The sequence below is a fragment of the Chelonia mydas genome, chromosome 2 (genome assembly GCF_015237465.2).
Source record: "Chelonia mydas isolate rCheMyd1 chromosome 2, rCheMyd1.pri.v2, whole genome shotgun sequence".
Classification (NCBI taxonomy): Eukaryota; Metazoa; Chordata; order Testudines; family Cheloniidae; genus Chelonia; species Chelonia mydas.
The window spans coordinates 105,331,606-105,355,657 of record NC_057850.1 but is presented as its reverse complement, the minus strand read 5'-3'; the positions used below and the strand labels follow the sequence as shown (position 1 = coordinate 105,355,657).

The window sequence follows — 24,052 nt, the reverse complement described above, 5'->3', positions numbered from 1 at the left end:
CTCGTACTCCCCGGCGCGTACTTCAGTAGGTGAAGGCTGCTTTGCTGCCCGCTGCTCAAGTTTACCTCGACCAGGTCCTACACGAGGGTGCGCCCTGCCCACCCTCCACCCAGGCCCGCCGGACCTTTTCATTGGGCCGCTGCCCTGTGGAGCCATCCGACCCCCCACCCCTTCACCGTGAGCCGGCTGCACGAGCTGCAGCCGGTCTGCTTCCAGACTGCGCCAAGGAGACATCTATACATGCTCATGCTCCACACCCTTGACACCCTCACCCTCGTGTCCTGCCCTGATACAAAATGGCGGGACCTCCTGCCACCTTTGGAGGGTGAGGAGCCCCCAGTGGGCCAGCCTATATTCCACCTTGGTCCCGAGGCCCACTGGGGATATCAGTTGGCGGCTCCTTCACGGAGCCGTGAGCACGGGCGTGTACTTGGCGCGGTTCACCCCTATCCCGGATACCTGCCCCTTTTGCGGCGTGAGGGAAACCCTGGCACACACATATTTGGAGTGTGCCAAGCTGCAGCCCCTATTCCGGCTCCTCACCAATATTTTATTACGTTTTTGGTTGCACTTTTCCCCTCACCTTCTTATTTATGCATTCCCTATCCGCGGCCCCACAAAGTTACAGGATCTCCTGGTCAGCCTCCTCCTGGCCCTAGCTAAAATGGCCGTCTATAAAACCAGAGTGAGGAGGTTGGCTGATGGAGTCTCCTGTGACTGTGGGGCCTATTTCCAATCCTCGGTCCGTTCACGTATCCGGGCAGAGTTCTTCTGGGCGGCGTCCACTGACTCCCTTGACGCCTTTGAGGAGCCGTGGGCGCTGTCCGGGGTTCTCTGCTAGGTGTCCCCATATGGTTCCCTTCTTTTGACCCTTTGACCACACTCCTGTCCCTGTTATTTCATTAGTTGTCCCCCGTATTTATTTGGTGTCCAGGTCCTGTGGATCCCCCTCTTAGGCCGGGGGGAGATCCTTTAGCAGTGGGTGGGCAAAGCCCGGATCCCAATAGGATCACTCTCCTGTAGCCATCTGGCCCAGCCCTGTCACAGCAGTTATTAGTAGATGCCACACTAGAGGGAAAATTGGCAGTCAGCTGTTTCTTTTATGATTAAAGACAGAAGTTTCCAAATGTGGTTCCTTTACTACGTCCGGATAGGAATCAAATAAGTTGTATATTACTTTTTTTTTTTTTTTACTGGCAGAAATATACAACTAAATCTAGTAATGCAAAATGCTGTGTGAAAATATAAACAGGAAACAGATGTAGAGATGCTGTGAAGTAGAACTCTGTTAGTCCATGGTGTCCTTTTACATCGTCTCTGGGCTACTAGCTAATAGTTTTAATAAGTGATGAAATCTAATATTTTGTATTCAGTGTGTGCTGTGGGAATATCTGTAAGGATTAGCTAAGTATGACTGTTCAATGCAAAGCTGTATTTGAATAAAGCCTGTATTGTAAAGTACCTGGTTGAGTTTTAAGTACATGAAAGATGAGACTTGATAAGACTGGGAAATCTTGTTTATCTTGAAGTTTTGAGGCAGCAATTTCAAGTAACAGGTGAGCTCATATAGGCTTTGAAACCTGACATCCAGGTTTTTTAAGTAATCAAACAAAACATTCTTTTTGTGCATCTGTTCCAGCTCCTTATGGACAACTGCAGACTCCCGGTTTCCTATCTTAATGGACAAATTAAGGAAGTAGCACTAGTGGCACTTATAAGACAAGTGACATAGCTGCTGTGTAAACATAGCTTCTGAGAGGATGCTTCCCAGTGCAGATAGACACGCACTTGCTCTGTTTGGGCTAGCACTCTAAAAATAGCAGTATGGCCATGCCAGCATGGGCAGTGGCTCAGACTAGACACTTGAGTACGTACTCAGGGGGTTGGGCAGGTTTGTACTCAGATAGCTAGTCCCTCCATCCATAGCCACACTGCTATTTTTAGCACACCCGCATGAGCAGAGCTAGCGCATATCTGCCTACCTGCGCTGAGAAGCACGCTCTCAGTTGCTGTGTAGGCATACCCGGAGAAATGCCTGACTGGCCAGTATTTCTCTTTTACCTGTTAAGTCCACAATTGTTTTTTAAATGCACTGAAGTTAAGAGTTATGACTTCTGTTATGGGAAATCACAATATCAGGGAAGATTTGACATCTGAAACTGATGTATAAGCAAGCCCAACAGTGTTGTTGGTATTTTCTTTGGATATGATCTCTTTTTTTCACTTGCTTTCTTTTTTGTCTCTCTGAGTTTTGTGCAGATCACTGAAAAACAGGGAAGGGCACAGTCTAACTGTCTCTGGAGAGTGTGTAAACATTTAGTAGTGCAGTAAGAAGACAGACAGACCCAGGAAATCAGACATTCACCTTTATATATATAGTGGTTAATGAGCAGTCTGAAAGCCTAAATTGGAATTTAGCATTTTGACTTCGCTGGCTCAGCTATAGGCTATTCAGTGATTTAATATTGCAGGCTGCAATCATTGTTCCATTTAAAGTGGATACAAATGCATTATACTTGCACAGCTTTTAGAAAGATAATCACATACGCAGATTGGTACCACTACCTAAAACTCATCATTAGTTTGTCTCATCAGTAAAACAATGTAGCTCGTATGCCTGTTTGCAAGACACAAATAATATTTTACCTATATGCTGTTTGATGGGACAACACTCACTCCAAAATCAAAGTCAAGTCCTTTTATCTTATCACCATTTCTGATAGCTCATTTTTCTTGATAGCTAGTGAAATAGAATAGCATGGGGAATAATACTTTTAAATCAGATTACTTTCCATACCTGGAGTCAAAACCTTGAGGAAATCATGTCTGTCTTTACTAGTTAGATACCATGGAGCTTTGGATATTAAAGCTGGAAGTCTTTGATTTTTATGAGAATTAATAAACCCTTTCAAGAAACATATTTCAAACAATTTGCACAGGACTCCTTAAAACCTTTCAACATTGAAAGTTAACCCTGTGGTGGATGGCCCCAGAGGAAACTGCATCAATACACTATGACCAGTGTATGGATGCAGTTACAAGTTACCACACAGCTCTTTCTAAACCAGCACATACATTCATTCATTCATTCATTCATTCATTTATTAAGGTAAAAGCATTACAGAGAATACATTAAAACAATCGAAGAACTTGAACGCACACTTTAAAGGTTACTGGAGATCACTCCCAGCTTCCGCCTATGGCTCTGGTAGGTTTTAGTTTTTCAGAACCCACAGCTGGGTTTTCCACCGGTTGTAATTTATCTGTCTTAGATGCAAAATGAAAACCCCGAATCAGTGTAAGCTTGTGCTATTTATTCAAAAGTCCATTCTTTGTCTGTTGGTCTCTGGAGAATCCAGTTTGAACAGAGAATCCACTGATACCTTTTGTGGGAGGAGGGGTGCAGGGAGAGGAAGAGGGTTACAGCCTGGCTGGTTTGTCTTAATCACCATCCACTGTTTTTAGTTCCTGGAGGAGCTGTGGTAGCCCTCTCTCATGGAGTAGAACAATTACACATAAACCATTCATTTAAAACAATGGACACTAAGAATACTTCATGGGATTGCAGTATCTGACACTATAGTATCACTGTCTGCTCTCCTCATAGCGAATCCATATGACGTGCAATTTGTATGCCTGCTCTGAACCTGGCCTTCTTTGTGTATAGAATATGTACATCTGTCTCTCACACACATTTCTCTCTCTCTCTCTCAGACACACACATACACACACACACAAAATTAGCTTTTTGAAAGATACATTTGGTTTGATATTGAGACCCCCCTGTGTCTTTTCCAAATATAAACCAGTACTGTGAAAATGTCAGTGACATTTATCAACACATAGGTGACCATCTCATGCATTCCCTCAGGATTTTTTGGCTTCTTGATCTTACACTTGTGGTTCTTTCTGTGAAAATTCAGGGGCCCATAATGACAGTTGAGGAGCAGTTCAGTTAATTAAAGCTGGGAATCCTCTGACATATTGGCACAGAATTGAGCAAAACGAGTTTATTAACTGAACAAAGTCATGTTCTTGTTCCTGATACAAATCTGCAACTCTGATTGCAAGGATCATAGAAGCCCCTGTGTGGTTTCCATGAAAGCTAATTGAAACAAGCAGTTTTGACCAGGGACTTTTTTAATATAGCTGCTGAATGTATTTCATGTTAAGTCTTCCTCTCTTATAATGAACAGAGTTAAGTTTCCTGTTAGTACACTGTACTGCAGTAGGTCAAATGCAAATTGCATTGATATGCTGCAAGTTACTGTGAGTTAATAGTTATTAGGTTATTCTTGTTTGGAGTAGTCATTGCAGAAAAGATGTCTTCTAGTTTTGGAGCCTTTGAAGTTCACATTTTCATACTTTTCTCTGCAATCATGACAGCTGGAATCTTTCTTTAAAAAAGCAAGCAAGCAAGCTGAGTTTCTCTTGTAATCACAGGACTCCAGGAGCAGTAAGAAACACAATAAATATTGAGCAACTCGTGATAAAATCATAAGAGTTGGCAACACTGCAGTGTAGTCTTCTATACTGTCCAGTATTCAGTATAACCTTACCAAATGAAGTTACACCTCCTATTCTTTTAATATTTATTCATTTATTTATTTTTATAGAACCTCTCAAGCTATTCAAAAGTTAAAAACAGCATTTGATATAAAGCTGGGCTCTGTGTCTCAAAGAGAAGCAGGCACTATGCCAAAAAAAGGGGGATGGGGGCAAAGAAAAGATAACTTCAGAAATGGATGAGTTAAAGAGGGAACACAAAGGACCAAGTCTACCCTTATATATTGCTTAACACAGTAAGGCCCGAATTTTGATTGGGGTCTATGGGTGGTATCATACTGGAAATATAAAATAACAATTAAATAATTTACAAAGAAGAATCGAGTCAAATATAAGAGCCTTACACTGAGCCTTAGAACAACTAGATGAAAAATGTTTTCTTTTATATGTGAGAGCTAGAGAATATAAGTGGGAGCTTAAATCCTTATTTTTTTTATTTTATTCAGTGGTCAGCACAAAAAGATGCAAGTATTCATAGAATCATAGAATATCAGGGTTGGAAGGGACCTCAGGAGGTCATCTAGTCCAACCCCCTGCTCAAAGCAGGACCAATCCCCAACTAAATCATCCCAGCCAGGGCTTTGTCAAGCCTGACCTTGAAAACTTCTAAGGAAGTATTGTACAAAGGAAGCTGAATAGGAGAATAGCAAAACAAAGCTAACGAATGTCACTAGCTGTGTGTGAGGGGATTGATTGGTTGATTTAAAAACTGGACAGGGACACATTTTAAGAAAGCTTCAAAAAATGCTGAGGCAAATTAGTGATTTCTGCCTTACTCCTTATTCCTTACTTACTTGTATCATAAATGCAGTATAGTTTTGAAGGATAATTCAGAGTAAACTGTTTTGAATTAGGAGTAGAGCTGGCTAAAGAGGAAGAGTCTGCTGTGCAAAGGAATTCTATACTGGAACAGTATTCAGTTAATCACTCATACTGGAGCTCTTGCCTTGTTTCCCTTATTTGATAAAGGAAAACTAATAATTTTATTAGTGATGGGCAAAATAAGGTATTTGGTTTTGAAAACTGGGGTGGTTCATAGCAAATGTTTTTATGGAAATCCCCAAAGTTTGTGGGGAAGAGGTAAGGAGAGATTGGCAAAACTGGGAGTCATTTTATTTGGCAAAATTGGGAGTGATTTTATTTGGCAAAACTTTGTGTGTTGGGGTGGGAGGGTTGGATGCAAGTTTTATGTTATTTGAATACCTAAAGTTTAGATAAAAGATTCTTTTTTTTTTTTTTTTTTCCAGAAATGTTTCAAAAAAATACAGGTCCACTGTGGCACTTTTCTGCCATCAGTGAATGCGCTTGATGTACCTTGAGTTAATCTGTTAGCTTGGTTTAGCTGTGTATACCTTGTTGTGCATAAATTGCATTATTTGTGTATTTATTAATATTTGTACTAATGTAATGTTTTAAATTTGGTTTATCTAGTTAAGGTAGTCAAGATGTTTTCACCAAAGAATATAACTACTTCTCTCCTTCATTTATACACTGTTTTTAGGCCAAGATTTCCAAAAGTAACTAGTGAGTTTTGGGGTATTTCAGTTCTTGAGTGCCCAATTTGTGACACATTAAATATGTCTGTTTTTGGAGGATGGTGAGGGGGGTTAGCTTAGCACTTTCTAAAAATCAGACCCCTTTAAGGCACATCAACTTGGGCAGCCAAAAACTTTAACTTAGATTGCATATTCTGCCAATGCAGGCTGTAAAAAGCAAGGAAATAAGCAGTTAAATCATTCATCTTCCCATATGCTCTCCATTACATTCCAACCACGACCCTACATGGCGCCCATCCTAAAAAAAAGAACGAGGAGTACTTGTGGCACCTTAGAGGCTAACAGGCCCCCATCCTGTTTCCCCACGGTCACGTCCTCTGCTCATCCCATTACATCTTCCATCACTCTTCAAGCCCACCCTTGTGCTTCAAAGTACTCAATAAATGTATTTCCTTTTGAAACTGTCACCTTTTAATTTCCAGTTTCTTTTTGCACTTGAATTACAGGCTGAAATCTGCTACATAGTAGAGGAGCAAGTCTGCAACTCATTGGCTCTTCCTTAATTAGCAAATGGCCAATCTTAAAGATGCTCAAAATAGAAACTAAAGAGGATGCACTTAGATGCAAATGTGTGTGGGCTGGTTTGTCTCCCACAGAAAAAGACTATTCATTGCTCCCTCATGAAAATCAAAACAGGCGCTCTCTGAGAGCACTGCTAAAGATTTTAATCAGACTAAGTCAGAGTTCTAGAATTCTGTGCTTCCAGTGTTTGCTTTTAAATTATATTCATGTCTCTACCAAACTATACTAGTTAGAGGACAACACTCTCTTGATACATTCTATTTGAAGTGAAGTATAATCCTAAATTTTTCATCTTATTGCTTAAAAATCCTTGCTAACCTCTCCTCCTGTCCTTGCTGACTCATGGATAGGCAATAAAATTGAGTTTTATTTGGGCATCAGAAGCCCCATTACTGACCCTCATTAGCATGTGTGATTTTTATGGGATTTCTGTGCATTGTTTTAACGATTGGCTAAACATATTTTCTTCTGACTACTTTTTAGGAAATGGCAAAGATTCTCAATCATCCAAGAGTATATGCTTTTCTTCACATACCAGTCCAATCTGCTTCTGACAGCATACTCATGGACATGAAAAGAGAATACTGTGTGGAAGACTTCAAACGGGTAGTGGATTTCCTTAAAGAAAAGTAAGTCTGTTAATACTCAAGAAAATACCACTGTTCTTTTTTTTGCAATGTTAAGAACATGTGGCTGAAAATGCAGTTACTTGCAACCTCATAACTAAGGTATGAAAAAGCTTTCAAAGTCTGAGTTTTCTGTAAACTTCTTGATGTCATTTGCTCATTTGCCTGAGTTTCATAAATACTGTCCATCTCTGCGTGACATGCTTTTAATTTGTCAATAGATTCCTAATCTTTTTCAAATAATAGAATTTTAGATAATTTTTGTGCCTAAACTACTATATATAGGTTGCTTGAAGTTCACTTTGCTGAAGTCTTTAACTTTAATGTGGCTTTTCGGCATTGTATAATCTGCATACTGGAGATGGTCCAACTCATGATAACATAAATTGACATTTTTTTTACTAAGTAGTATTTTATGTTTTCTAACTGGAATAAATTTACTTTTGTATGTTAATCCCCTGAGTTGGCTTTAAAGAATTGCAACGATTTATGGAAAGACTTTTTTCCTATAAGGACAGAATATATGTTGACATAAGTAAAAGTGTGTCTAAACATGTTGTATTTTCCCTAACAAAAAGACAAATGATGTTATGTTAAGCAGGAAAACATTTTTAACAGCCAGTAATAGTACGTTTAGCATTTGATTAACTAAGTTGGGGTTTTTTAGTTGTTGGGTTTTTTTATCTATGACATCAAGTACTAAAAATATCTTACTTACAATTACTTTGTAACTTCTTGGCCTATTTTGAATTAATATTCCCATGTGGAATGACAGAAAACTCATAGGTTTCAGAGAAGCATCTGTGTTAGTCTGTATCTGCAAAAAGAACAAGAGTACTTGTGGCACCTTAGAGACTAACAAATTTATTAGCCCACGAAAGCTTATGCTCTGATAAATGTGTTAGTCTCTAAGGTGCCACAAGTACTCCTATTCTTTTTGAGAAAACTCATAGAAATCTGAAAGAATTATTTCTCACTTTCTTTCTTTGGCTTTCTATCTATCTATCAAATATGGGTATTTGTGTGTTAGTTTGTGTTTGACTTAGCTTGGGTGTAGTTTGTCGTTTTGTTTTTGAATGAGTAAAGGTTCTTCACTTTACACCCTGGGTCTGGGATTTCACTCCTTTGTACACACTTAATTTAGAGTGTCAATTTTTCTTATCCAATCACTGTAAAATACAGTGGTTTAACTACATAAAGCATGAAATGCGAAAAACTGCATGGCAGGTGGGAGGCATAACAAAGAGTAACTATTAAAAAATGGAAGGACCTTCTCCTGCAAACTTTACTGAGGTGAGTGGATATTCTTATGCGCTCAGGGAAATTGATTGCAGTGGGGTTACTTGCAAGAGCAAAGGTTGCATCCATTATTTTTTATTATCATCATCATCATTATATTTACTCGTTCTGAGAAGTTTGATTTTTTTCAAACAATGGATGGTAATGCCTTTGTTGTTGTTGTTTTTTTAATTAAGAGGTTATGTTGGCACATATCTTAGCTAGGAACTATGTCAATTTATATCTGAACTGACTTGAAGCTGATGCATTATTCTCTTCAGTAGTTTGAAACTTGGCAGCTATTATCATAACAGCAACTGGATTTCAGATAACCTAGTAGAGCTGGCACATATTGGAGCATATGAAAATTTTTTAAAAACATGCAGCCCTTGCACACAAAAAAGAGTGAATTACTTAATATCCAAATTCATAGCAGCTGCTCATATCTATGACATAAGTCATTTTCCACAAACTATTATTACTTATGTAGTAAATTTAGTTTAAAAAAAGTAATTGATTTGATGTCTTAATTTAAAAAAACAGTAAAAATAATATTTTATTAGAAATCTAACAGATTATCTAGTGGTTCCTATTAGGGAACAGTCTCCATTTAGCATGATGGAAAATTCTTTGCAACACCTGGCAGCAGAGTGAGGTAGCTATGCAAGACACAGATATTTTGGATATTTGAACATGTGCACATCTGTTAAACTCATTTGGTTTTTCTTTTGTGCTCAAGAGCATGTGGTCTTTATTTGTAGTCTTTTCTCTCCTGGTAGCAGCCAGCTATGACGTTGCCATGTAGACATTCCCATACAGATTTCTCAAAGCAAGAATTGCTGAGACATAACATTGCCACAGACTTCTCCAGAGTCTATACCTCGAATAGCTGGTATTAACTATGTGTGTGCTGAAGTATTTTAGCAGTATAAGGAAGGAGTGATGGCCCTCTTCCATGTCACAAAACAGATCAACCACAGCTGTAAAGTTTGAACCCACTTACTGCAAACACTAGCACAGGGCCCAGCCAGTAGATTCAGAATGGCACATGCTCCATAAAATCAGGCATCTGCCAAGTAAGCATTTACTCTTAGAATGACATTGGACCCATAACACCATAGGTTGACTCAGTGAAGGAGATTCTCCAATACTTGAGATATTCCATTTAGCACTCAGATACCTTGATGAAAAAAACTCAGACAAATAGAAAGAAAGAAATTCTGAAATCGATAGGAGTGGAATGAGAGAAAGTGAACCACGTGGTACCTGATCTGTTCATGCTGGGGCACTAGGCACAGAATGACCAAGGAACCCCTCCATTCTCAGAGAGCCAGGGGAAAGAAACATGGGGCCACCTTCTTCACAACCCAAGAGAAGCACCATGAGTCATCTCTTCCCTTTGGAGAGGCAGGAGTGGCAGCAGGGGGAACTCCCTGTACTGTTGGAGTATTTGCTTGGGTGCATGCAGAAGTACTTTTCTCCTTCCAAACCTACAGTCCTCTACTGAGGTGGTGTTGGTGTAGTCCTACAGAGTGCAGTGGTTTTGGTGTTAAAACTCCATTGAGATGAATGGAGCTGTTCACATCCCTCAGAGCTATTGTTTCAGGCTATTTGGGGACTCAGGCAGACATGCATTGTTTATTCACAGTTTGTTTTCAAGGTTTTCTTCGCATGCTAGAAACTCTTTTCAAAAATGAAAGCTGATACTCTGGTGCCATCATGTGATTCCAGAGGTTGGTCTACCAGGCATAGGCCTTCCGTGCATCTGTCTAAATCTGGTCCTGTCTGTAACTACTCAACTGAATGACACTGCTGTTAGCCTGGGATGAGGCTTTGCAGCAGTGTTTGCAATAAAAAGAAACCACAAACAAATACTATGGACATGAGAAACTGGATTAAAGAACTCATATTTCCTAGTTTATGCATTGTAAAAATGTCTGTCTTATACGACCTTGATACTTTTCAGATGCATTCCTTTAACTCTTAGCACACAGACATTTTCTTTAATACAGTATCCAGAAAATGAGTGCTGTGGAGGACATACTGTTACTGTATCTGCTATGAAGTGATCATCTGTCAATACAGAGTTATCAGACTTACTCTTTAAACAGAATTTATTTGTAAGTGGCTTCAGTTTCACAGAATTGAACATCAGCATAAAGGAGATGAGAATATGTTGATTCCTTTAGGATTAAACTTTTGAAGGATGTTGTTTGTAGCTCTAAAAATAGAGGAAGTCTGCTTTAATTATGTCAAAAACTTTTTCAGTTTAATCCCTTGAAATTTACTTTTCGCAATAAAAGCAAATAATTGGAATATATTTTAGTTAAAGAATATTCGAGATCTGAATGTCACATTTTGCAATTACTTCAATAACGAGCAACATGATCATATATTGATGAAAGAACCTTTAAAATGGTGATTCTCTTTTGAAATTCTTGTTTGTTGACTGAGTTTAATTGTGCTACACCCTAATACGTTTCTCCTGTGTGATGAGATTATGTTGTTAATGAAAAGATAAATGACTCTTTCTCTCTCACTTTCTCTATGCAAGCTAAGAGAATTTCAAACCAAAAACTTGACTGATAAAAGAAGGAAAATTCAGAGTTAAAGCTGACAACTTCCAGCCTTAAATCTTGAGAAGGAGCAAAGGAACAACCTTTTCAGAGATGGATTTAATATTTCTCATTAACTTTTTTTGTTCTCGTGAGATTGTGTCACTATTTTAATGTGATTGCCTGCTCCCATCCACTCCAGATTCTTCCCCAGCCCTCAAAACTTAGAAATATAGATAACTTTTGCAATATACTCTGAAGAACAACAAATTTGTGCTGTCAGACCAAGAGGAAGCAACTTTCAAAGTCAAAGATGTCTCATTAAAAATACCTTGTCATCAGCCCTCTTCGGCCCTATTTCTCCCTACCCTCACTTCCCCATTAATATCTGGAGACTTAGCTGGAGCACCTGAACTGATCACAGTTGCTTACAAAAGGTAGCCAAAACTTATATATCTTTTAGCAGTAGAGTGAAAAGCAATTAAGTGAATTAATATTAATATAACGGAAAATGAATTAAAATGTTAGAGGGTGACTAATACTTTATGAAGAATAAACGAGGATCTTAGTTGCCCAGTGATTAGAGTCTTCGGGGCAATGATATGAAAGAAAACTAGCTACATTTATAAAAAGGTGCAGAGATACCTTTAAAGTCTGCTGAGGTCAGAAAAGGTTTTGGTTTTTACAGTTGAAATTGCCAAACTTGACTAGATCAGTGAATCATTTAATCTCCAGCCACTTCCTCTGACAGTGGCCAGTACCAGATGTCTCAGGGGAAGGAGTAAGAAATCCTGTAGCCCAGGGATTCTCAACCTTTTTCTTTCTGAGGGCCTCTCAACATGCTATAAAAACTCCAGGGCCCCGTGGCAAGGGGCGCCGGGGCTTGGCGTTTCAGCCCCAGGGACCCACAGTTGAGAACTGCTGCTGTAGTCAACAATAATAGAATAACCTGGCCATAAGGGAAGTATCATCTTAGCCCCATCTGTTAGTGATTGACTTATGCCCTGAAGCATGAGAGTTTATATCTCCCGTTGTCAAACCTCTCAATTGTCCCTCAGTCAAGGGACATCATTTATTTTAGCCTCTGAGTTGATTGTTCCATGTAAATTCGTTGTCAATCTTATTGTTGAAAATGATTTACATCAGAAAGAATGTAAAACTGAATTTATAGACAATTATTTACTCTCAATTAATGGATCTCACATCATTTTAATTTTCCTGTATAAAAGACTTGGGTCCATCATTATGTGCAATAGTCATACATTACACTCCACATTTGCACCTTGGCAGAGTGGGAGGCATGATTAGTTGTGTGTGTGTGTGGATGTTACATTGAGGGAACGGGGCTTGTTTAGTCTGCAGAAGAGAAGAGTGAGGGGGAATTTGATAGCAGCCTTCAACTACCTGAAGGGGGGTTCCACTGAGGATGGAGCTTGGCTGTTCTTATGCTGATAGATGACAGAACAAGGAGCAATGGTCTCAAGTTGCAGTGGGGGAGGTCTAGGTTGGATATTAGGAAACACTATTTCACTAGGAGGGTGATGAAGCACTGGAATGGGTTGCCTAGGGAGGTGGTGAAATCTCCATCCTTAGAAGTTTCTAAGGCCCATCTTGAGAAAGCCCGGGCTGGGATGATTAGTTGGTGGTGTTCCTGCTTTGAGCAGGGAATTGGACTAGATGACCTCCTGAGGTCTCTTCCAACCCTAATCTTCAATGATTAGATATATAAATTTCTGTACATACATATATATATAGGCATAGTTACATACTGGAACAGATTACCAACGGAGATTGTGGAATCCCCATCACTGGAGATTTTAAAGAACCAGTTAGAGTAACATCTGTCAGGGATGTATGTTTTTATTATCCATATAAGTGTTTTTGAACTCTACTGTGACAAAGTGGGAATGTTAATGTTTTGTCTGAATAGTGTGTGCGCGCCTCAGTTTCCCTATGTGTTACTCAAGTATCTAGGTGGTGGGACAATGTGTGTGTTCGTTGCAAAGACCCCTAAAGGGCAGGCGTGACTACCATCTGGCTGCCTGGGCACAGACAATGCCTGACACCCTGTATCCTAGCAACTGATGGCCAGGGCCCATCTCCTGCAATAGCCAGTTGGAGGTGTTGGAGAACAAAGCAGAAGATGGAGACCAGTTTGATGTTTGCCCAGTAAAGAGACAAAGGACGGAGGAGGGACATCTGAGCATGAGTGAGGGTGGGCTGCTGGAAGTGAGTCAGTCTCATGGTTGGGGACTGAGGGGAGAGAGCCCAAGGCTCTCGGTTCTGGATCCCCCCAAGATGGACATTGCGGAATGCCCCTAATTTCCGTGCTAACAAGATCTGCTCTACACTGTGATCCCGATGACTAATAAACCCTTCTTTACTTTGTTGGCTGATAGTCACTGCTGACTGCAAAGTTGGTGTGCATGGTCCCTTTGGGGGATGTAAGGCTTCCCCAGGTGTCCCATTCAGAGCTCACAGTGTGAACAGGGCTGCTGAACACTCTGAGGTCAGACCCAGGCAGGCGCTGAAGCCAATGAGGCTTGCCCTAGTGAGAATGTGCCCTGAGGAGTTGTCACACTGCACCAGGGTCATGTTTGAACTTCATTCAGTTCCAGAGCACCAAGCCTGTGCACTCCGTGGCATCCACTAAATTCTTGGTGTCAATATCATCTCATGGTAATAAGTTCCACAGGTTAATCATTGTGTAAAGAACAGTTTCATCTGAAAGATTTCAACACAGCAAACGGCCAGATATTCAATTAGTCTTCACTGAAAAGATGAAGGTCAGAGTCAATCCCGCTACAATTTGCACCTATGCGTCCAGGAAGTCTGGTATTACAAACATGAGGCTTCTCCAGCTTGGCAATGTTAATACAAACTTTCCCATACTACTACTGAGCTAAGGTTTACATAAAGAATTGTCAGAGAGTTTTTCTAAACACACATTTTTCAGTTTAAATAAACATGATTTTTTGGGACATCCACTCACTTTCAAAATGCCTATTACAGTATTTACTCAATACATTGTAACAGCTCCCTCACAACCCTTACACCCTATCACATAAATGTGTCTTTTAGATATCTTTCTAAAAAATGTTTTTGAAACACAGAAGAGACTTCTTAGGATTCATTAGATTGTATCTTGTAGGTCCTACTAAGTTTAAAGATCACTGATCCATAGACTGTAACAGCTATTACAGATTTTATTTTTAAGTAGATTTTTAATTTTTAACAATTTTTAAATAATTTTTAATAATTGCCCTCCTTTTGGAGATTGCTCGTGCTTGCTAAGCTCCTGTAATTGACATCTGCAGAGGAAATTTCATGAGTTAAAAAGAGGATATTTACAGGTAGCTGCAGTTTTTTCAAATGTATTACCTCTGTAGAGCCACACTGATCCTTTCCTCTCTCCTTCTCTTCAGATAGTTTAGACAGACTTCAGTCAGGTCTTGGAAAAGAACTGAAAATAGTTTTGTGGACAAGGCCTTTTGTAAACCAGGGTATGAGCATTTGAATACTTTGTCAATTTGTCAGTTTGGTTGTGTCCCCTTGTGTGTGAGAGATGCACAAGGGATATGGGAATTGGGTATTGTCCATCTCTCAGCTTGAGAGGTCTCTTAGCTCAAGCTATAGGGACTTGGGTTTTAGCTCTGCAGGACCTTGGATCATTCCCTGTTCTGTAATCCAAGATGGAACTGTCACAAATGTACACTGTAATTTACTTTTGTACTGCTGCTCTAATTAGTTGTATGGCTTATTAGGTGTGATTCTGGCCTCCCTGTGGTGTGACTCTGCATAGGGAGTAGATTCAGAAAAACACAAATTAATGGTAGAAACCCCACCTTTGTTAGGTCCAAGTCATGTGTTGCTGTGAGAGGAGTTGGGTTGAGTGCGGAAGCTACACTGGATTTGTTGCTTTAGTCATTATTTTATGGAGTTAACAAATTTAACAAGGCAGACTTTTTTTAGTGTTTCAAAATATAATTGTTACCAAAATGTTTAGCTATAGCTTGTCTGTATTAAATGATATTCATCATATCTGTATCATGTCCATCTGTTTCTATTTAGGTATGTAGGTAGATGAAGAAATAATTACTGTCTATGACAGTATGAGTGAGTAACTGGTTCAACCTCATCTACAGTAACTGCAGGTGTACATGATGAGCTTTGTGAAAATAAGTATGATGCAGACAATCTTCTAATGTTAAAGCAGTGATTTAACATGAAGGACATGTTTTTGCTCTCTAAATTCTTAAAGAATAACAGAAAACATATTACCTTAAAAGCCAACTCTTCATTAGATTATTAGTTTGCAGTGGCTTACTAAGCTGGGGGTTCTTTACAACCGAAGGAGGGGTGTTGAATACAATTAAATAATTTAAAAAACACCACTGTTTACATTTATTCCTTGTCATCCCCACCCTTCAATATCACCCCTCACAAATAAGAGTGCCCAGAAGAGGCATCACTTTATTATTCTTTGGGGCTAAAGCTTACAAACAGTGGTATTTTAAGGGGTAGATTCTGCCACCTTTAATTTTGTTTAGCAAATTAAAATATAATAGAACAAGTATTTGTTCTTCAATAATTATTCTTTCTAAAAGCTGGTCTTTGTAACTATATCATGCTATCACTATTATCCTTATGCTTTGTTTCCCTTTCCTTCTGTTTGTTTGTTATATCCACTCAATGAGTTTTTTCTTGAATTAGATTGTAAGATCTTTGGAACAGGGACTATCTCTTTGCAGAGTGCTCAGAAAAAGGTACTGTAATCTGACTTTGGGGCCTCTTAGTGCTACTGTAGTGTAAACAATAATTAGTGTGCAGAATTATAGTGAGGGCAGAAATGCTTCTTGATGTGGTAAGAGTGTAATTAATGCCCATGTGAGCTTCATCTAGATAGTCTCAGGAGCTGTCATGGTGTTCTCTTTTTGAGGAGTCATCTTTCTAAAACCAGATCATGTATTGTTTGAGCAGGTGAAAAGGGGCTTTCATGTATGACTTCGTAACAGTCCACTCGCCAGTAAAATTACCTTTCTCTTCCCTGTACGCATACTACAGCTGTGTTATGACATCCAACTTCACACTAAGAGTATTGGCTGTTATCCCCATCTCTTTATGTCCAAGAGTATTACTGTTACACCTGCCAGCGAGTTATTTTCATGTGCCTATCACATGGTATGTGGGGGCATATGCTGTCATGTTAATTTAAAACAATCCTTCAATCTGAGACTGCTTTTGAAGGTTAAATGGTACTGTAGAAAATTGTCACGTTAACTTTCCACACCACCTACATTTCCATACCACCTATAGATGACTTTAGCCTCCTGATTTTTAGGAATAAAAACTACTTCAGCCTGTGTAATAGCTCAGTTCTACGGCAGTGCGTAACAGCCATCCAGTTATGCAAGAGTTGTGCATTCCTGTGATTTTAGGGAACTTTCTTCTACCCACATTACATTTTCCTGAAAGTCAGAGAGTATCAGTTGAAACTGTAAAATGAGAAATGAAAGCTAGCTCGTTGGAGCAGGACAGTCTTTTTGTTCTGTGTTCATGCAGCGCCTTGCACAGTCCATGACTAGTTTCAGAGTAGCAGCCGTGTTAGTCTGTATTCGCAAAAAGAAAAGGAGTACTTGTGGCACCTTAGAGACTAACCAATTTATTTGAGCATAGGCTTTCGTGAGCTACAGCATCAGATGAAGCGAGCTGTAGCTCACGAAAGCTTATGCTCAAATAAATTGGTTAGTCTCTAAGGTGCCACAAGTCCATGACTAGAGTGTCTATGTGTTACAGTAATACAAATAATAAGCAACACTCATGCCACACTCCCATAGAAGTTCTAGGAAGTTATGCCTGGAATTGTAAGAGGGATAGAACAATCCACAGGCCTAGCAGTCTTTGCAAACTGCTGTATGTGGACACAGTGCATTGGAGAACTCAAAAAAGGATAGCTGTTGTTGGCAAAGTAACACTCTATTATAAACAGGGCCTTGGTCAAGAGATTTTTTTCAATGGTTCCTAAAATGGAAAGCATGTTTTCAGTGCCATGTTTTCAGGAACAAAAGTATTTCTCATTTCCCTTTCTTTTAGTTTAAACATGGTATGGAACCTGATTACTTTTTACCAACCATAATTAATAAAGTTGTTTGGAGTGGTGCCTTCTGTTTCTGGAAATTCTATACTTAAAGCTTCCACTAGATCAGAAGTGGGCAAACTACAGCCCGTGGGTAACATCCGGCCCATGTGACAGTCCTGCACGGCCCTTGAGCTTCCGGCTAGGGAGGCTACCCCTGGCCCTTCCCCTGCTGTCCCCCCTCCCTGCAGCCTCAGCTTACCGTGCCACCAGCGCTCTGGGCAGCGTGGCTGCAAGCTCCTGTCAGGCAGCGCGGCGGCGTGGCTGGCTCTGGCCTAGTGGCACGGCTGCCAGTCCTGCTGCTCTGAGTGGCATGGTAAGGGGGGGGAACAGGGGGGTTGGATAAGGGGCAGGGAGTCCTGGGGGTCAGTCAGAGGACAGGGGGCGATTGGATGGGGAGGAGGTTTGGGGGGGGGCAGTCAGGGGACAGGGAACGGGGCGGTTGGATAGGCGTGGAAGTCTCAGGGGGCGGGGGTGTGGATGGGGTCAGGGCAGTCAGGGGACAGGGAGCAGGGGGATTTGGATAGCGGATGGGGCCCCAGGGGGACGGTTAGGGCAGGGGGTCCCAGAAAGAGGCGGTCGGGGAGGTTGGATGGGGCGGAGGTTCTGAGGGGGGCAGTCAGGGAGCAGGATGTGGGAGGGGGCAGATAGGGGGCGGGGGCCAGGCTGTTTGGAGAGGCACAGCCTTCCCTACCAGGCCCTCCATAGAGTTTTGGCTCTCAGGCCAAAACGTTTGCCCACCCCTGCACTAGATAGTCTTATCTTCAATTTCCTTCTTCTGTATCCAAATAAAGCTATTGTTTTGATAGTAGAATGGGAATAAGTTATGTGAATTTGATGTGTCCAGTTCCCAATTTCTTAAATACAGAAAAATTGATCTCTCCCTCCCCCCGGGTTGTGTTTTTCAGCTGTTTTTGGCTGAGGTAGACGTTGTAAACATCATGTAATATTTGCTGTATCAATATCTATTTAATACCAGTGGTTATACATTTCTGCAGTTCAGCTTTTTAATGTTATTTTAAAGTAATCATTATCATAATATTTTATACAGTATTTTAAAACGAAGTAATAATTATAACAAATGTCCTCCTACTCTTTATAAGTAAGTTTCCGCTTGTTTTGTTGGCATTCTTCTCTGCTGACCAGGGGAGAGCTTTAGATCCATGTTAGAATGAGATGTTAGTTTTCCTATCCTAGATTGATTTTAAAATATTGACAGTTGTTTAAGTGATAGTTGCTATGATTACATTTAGTTCTTAGTTCTCAAGTTTATTATGTGCATCCAAATATATGTTGATATATTTAAATATTTAACTGCATTTGTATGTCCATTAATTTACAGTAACAGTAGGCATGTCACATATCCCTTACACTGTTTATACATAAATATTGAATATAGCAATTTTTAATAAAAAGGAAATATGTTGATTATATGTAATGGAGTGATCAGCTGCCAAAAGCTGAAGAACCAGTTCCTTCAGTTACTCCGGGTCTTCAGTGGCTCTGGAGGACCCGCCGCCAAAGTGCAGTCGAAGACCCAGAGCGCCACTGGGTGAGTAAAAATTGCCTACAGTTAACCATGTGCTTAAGTGTTTTCTTGTTACAGCATTCAAAAGCTTTCTAGTTGCCTCACAGCACACTGTCTGGTTCCTTGAATTCTTTAACAACCGGTTCTAAACCAGCTTCAAAATTTAACAACTGGTTCGCGCGAACTGGTGCGAACCGGCTCCAGATCACCACTGTATATATGTGTGTGCACGTGTTTTTTTCACATATTTGTTTCATTGTGTAGGTGATAAATCAGCTAGATAAGCCATGTTATTTTTCAGAGTATGAACCAATAGTCTCTCTCACATAATGTTTTTAATAAAAAATAACAGTTGTCTTGCAAATAGCATAAATAGTAGTTGAAGACACATTTACATTAGTAGAGTCCTTGGAAAATAAATTGGAATGAATAATTTTAAAAATTAGAAATGTAATATTTCTATAGCTAATCATTTTTAAAGAGAACGTCTTGAATCAAACTATTTAACATAAGAGAAAAACTAATAATAGGAGAGTATGTAGAGGTTGTTAAACCTCATTCACATTATCCATACAATTAAAACATCATTACTCACAAGACAGATAATGGTTATGTCACTAGTGTGGAAATTTTCTGTATATATTCACTTGGGGACTGTAATATAGGTTACCTGCGGCAGGGGGAGGGCCTCGAGGTTCATTTTGTAACCCACATATATTTTATATTGGTTGTAAATTGTGTGTGCTATTCTTTAGTTGATGTTCTCTCCATCTTATAATAGAAATTAAATTTACAATGATGAATGTTTCATTTATTACATTTTATGATATTAAGAAGAATACAATTTTAAAAGGTTTCTGCACAGGGTTTGAGTGACTGCAGGAGTAGAAGATTCAATAATATGTTTCCCATGCCTGTACTGCTTTTCTCTTGTATTTTAAAACATTCTTTGTTTTAAATTCTTTCCACCTTTTTGTTGTCTTTATATTTTGTTTGCCTTAATGATCAGAGGCTTAGAGCTCTCACATTGGTTGGGGAGAAAATGGCTAAATGCTATTACTATATGACCCTCATTTACAGCATCTCTGTACTGATTTAAAAATGAAGACAGCAATACTATAAAGAAGCAGGGAGTAATATAAACTCTGTTCTTGATTCACTTAGCTGAAAATTGCAATTCAGGTGCAACCTCAAGGTAAAGTTCAAATACCTTGCTGGTTACATACATGAGGATGTGGAGCCAGAGCTCCTCCCATTCTTCAAAAATCTGGAGAAAATATTCATCAGTAAACCCCAGAAATCAGAGATGTTAATTTTCTTCTGGGTTATCTGTGTCAGAAGCATCCCGACATTGCCCCTTTAGTGAGCCTTCTCTCTATTCAGGAGGGAGAATCTCTAAGGACTGTGGCAGATTTGAATTAGTGGCCTAGTAGTAAAAGATTGTGTATCACAATATCAATGCTCTGAGCCACTTATTCTCCCCCCTGTATGATTTTTGTCAACTATAATTTCAGCACAACTACTTCAGCTTATAAAGAAAGCTGTCTTGTTTAGGGGAAAAAATGAACTGTTCGGTTGGTTGTAACTGTGTTGCAGGGCCACTTGTGTGTGTGCCCAATCTTAGTTATTTGTTAGCATTAGTTGCTGTGGGTCTGTTGTCTTTAAAGACTTTCAGTGATTGTCTGTTTTCCAAGAGAGTCTTGACAGATGCAATCAGTTTCATTTGTTCTGAACAATAGATTGTGGTGGGAATTCTGTGCAGTGGCGGGAGGGCTGCACCCACTTTGTTGATTTAAGCTGTCAAGAGAAATTGACTCATGTACCTAATACTAACAACTGCTGGGGCCAGACAGTTCAGCCATAAACTGTGGCCCGCAAACTATTATGTCCACTTAGCCTATTCTCCTAAAGTACCTCTCCCATTTTCATTGGTCCCTATACCCAGAAACACTGGACTATGACTCCATGTATTATTTTGAAAGCCATTAGACTTCTACTTCTTCATTCCATTCATGCCTGTCATTTATTATCTAGCCACCTGTTTGGGGGGAACTGTTAGTGACTCCATGGAAAATACAATCTGTGTTTTACTGTTAATTTCAAGCACATAGTTGCTCATCTCAGTTGGCATTGTTTGTGAAGAAATGTACCTACTTGAGATTCTTGTTTTTCTTTCTATTGTACTGTCCAATATTATTTAGTTGTGAAACTACTTCCCTTATACCAGACATCTAGCAAATAGATAAATAAATAACACTGGAAGAAACTGCTCTTTTTTATGGTATAATTTTTAAAACTGTTCATTATTGAAAACCTGGGCAAATAAATGCACCCCCAAAATCACTTTTAAGAGAGATGATTAATCTGTACTTCCTCATAGTTTCTTATCTATTTAATTTCTTCCTTGAACTATTTCCTTCAGTAATAGAGTATAACCTCAGTATTCTGCTGTTACCTACTTACATTTCATTAAGAATTCTGGCTTGGGAGTTTTGCCACAACCTTGCTTTAACCACGACTGCAGAGTAGGGAGAGTCTGTGAGGCTTATTTTCACATGGCATTTATTAAGATCATCTGCTGATGGTTAGACCAGCTGACAGAATATAGGCAAAGTAAAACTGGAATCTAAATAAAATGTGTAAAGGCAACGTGAAGATGATGGAATGTCTATCCAACTGCAATTTAGCAGGCAAAATAAATATATTATTCACAATTATTTAATACAAAGTATACATAATTAAATGAATGACGCATAGATTAAGTGCAGCATTAAACTGTAGTTTAAATGTTGCTGTTTTTGCATGTTATAAATGTCACCAGAAAGATGTTTTAATTGTTAAATATGGCATTCTGGAGTAATGCTTTAAGGAAAAAAACTAAGTTATGGACATGATTTTGAGAGTGGTTTGAATCTGGCCTTCAGCACCTGCAATTTTGTGGGTTCAGTTAAGGTAGTTTAAACATATAAATCAGTGGTGGGCAAACTGCGGCCCATCAGGGTAATCCGCTGGCGGGCGTCAAGACCGTTTGTTTACATTGACCATCCGCAGGCATGGCTGCCCGCAGCTGCCAGTGGCTGCGGTTCACCATTCCCAGCCAATGGGAGCTGCCGGAAGCAGCATGGGCTGGCCTCCACTTTCTGCAGCTCCCATTGGCTGGGAACGGTGAACCACGGCCACTGGGAGATGCGGGCAGTCGTGCCTGTGGACGGTCAATGTAAACAAACGGTCTTGACGCCCGCCAGCGGATTACCCTGATGGGCCGCAGTTTGCCCACCACTGATTTATATGTTTAAACTACCTTAACTGAACCCACAAAATTGCAGGTGCTGAAGGCAGGTTGCCCACCACTGATCTAAATACTTTCCTGTGGTCACAAATTGAGAACTTAAACATCCAAATAATCTTAAGTGTGCCTGCATTTTTTTGCAAGCTAGTAGAGGGAGGACAACTTGTATAAATCTGGTCCAATATGTTTAATTTATGGCCTGTTTCATAACAAACAGCAAAACTTGATAAACTACGTTGAATTGTTGTCAAATTTCAGAGTGATATTAAATCAATGAAGTAGATCCAGTACCTAAAGTGATTTGTTGTAGTTTTCTAATAGGGTTGCCAGGCGTCCGGTTTTTGACCGGAACACCCGGTCGAAAAGGGACCCTGGCGGCTCTGGTCAGCACAGCGGACCAGGCTGCTAAAAATCTGTTTGGCCGCAGCACCAGTGGGGCAGGCAGGCTCTGTGCCTGGCTCCACACAGCTCCTGGGAAGTGGCTGGCATATCCCTCTGCTCTTAGGCGGAGGGGTGGCCAGGGCGCTCCGCACACTGCCCCTGCCCACAGGTGCTGCCCTTGCAGCTCCCATTGGTCGGGAACCTCCCGGAGCCCTTACCTCTTCTGCACTCCGAACCCCTTGGCCCCAGCCTGGAGGCCCCTCCTACACCCTGAAACCTTCATTTCTGGCCCCAACCTGGAACCCGTACCCCCTCCCACACGCCAGCCCCCGTCCCATTCTGGAGCCCCCTCCTGTACTCCAAACCCCGGAGCCCCGTCCTGCACCCCATATCCCTCATCCCCAGCCCCACCCCAGAGCCTGCATTCCCAGCTGGAGCTCTCACACCCTGCACTCCAACCCCTTCCCCTGATCGGAGCTCTCTCCTGCACCATGAACCCCTCGTTTCTGGCCCCATCCCGGAGCTCACACTCCCAGCTCAGAGCCCATACCCCCTCCCACACTCCAACCACCTGCCACAGCCTGGTGAAAATGAACGAGGGTGGGAGAGGGCAAGCGACAGAGGGAGGGGGGATGGAGTGAGCAGGGGTGGAGCAGGGTCAGGGCCTCAGAGAAGGGCACAGCCTGGGCGGGACCTCAGGGAAGGGGGCGGGGCAAGGGTGTTCAGTTTTCTGCAATTAGAAAGTTGGCAGCCCTATTCTCTAATGAGCAAATATGCTTTGTCACCCATTGCATGATTTCAGTTACAGTATTGCCAACCCCAAATGTACAAAAATAACGAGTCAGGCCCCAAAATATCACAATTTGGCTTAAAAATCAAGAGATTAAAAAAAATTGAAGTTCTTTGAGCCTTCAGAGTACACTTGGGTCAAACTTTTTGCCAGAACCATGCAGGCTAGAAACTAACTTTAACAAGAAAGAAAGAAAGCTGAGATTCTCATGCAATCACTTGTTCTCAAAACTGGGCTTTGCATAAAACGTTAAATATTGTGAAATTCATAATAAAATCATGAGAGTTGGCAGCACTGTACTTGCATATCTATTCCTTCCTCCAAAGCAGCTTTATTCATGTACACTACAGCATAAGGGAAAAACAAAATTTTAAATATTCAAATATTTGTTTTATTTATTTATTTGCTCTTTAACTGAATATTAGTGTGCACTAATTGATATTGATTTCATTTTGCTCTGCCTTTGATCTGTGTATCTAAGTGAGTTGTGTGTGTTCGTAGGACAGAATAAAAAGCTGCAGGACTATACACATCAGGTAAGACATGTATGTCACATGACAGAGGGTAACTTTAACCTTTCACTTCTCATCAGTACAAGTGTGTAGTGATCTTCAGGAAATCTTGCATTAATCTCAGAGGTTAATGGATAGCAATTGCTTGCCTTAGGGATCATTTTGGCACATAATATTTCAGTGGTTGCTTCCTCTCTCTCACATAATTTTTTTCCTCCAAACACTTGTCTAACTCTTACCCAAAACTATTTGTATAAGCAGTTTCATTGATACATTTTGCAGCTTATTCTCTATATTACTCTTTAAAAATTAA

General features: G+C 40.3%; 1 protein-coding gene across 5 annotated transcripts in view; it reads left to right on the top strand.

Moving 5' to 3' along the window:
* CDKAL1 (CDK5 regulatory subunit associated protein 1 like 1) overlaps positions 1 to 24,052 on the top strand; it is a 653,278-nt gene that overhangs the window by 449,809 nt on the left and 179,417 nt on the right. For all 5 annotated transcript variants that reach the window (XM_007054896.4, XM_043540055.1, XM_043540053.1 and 2 more), the window contains one exon: positions 7,128 to 7,273. In XM_007054896.4, coding sequence (XP_007054958.3) covers positions 7,128 to 7,273 — 146 coding nt within the window. The remainder of the gene's footprint in view (positions 1 to 7,127; positions 7,274 to 24,052) is intronic.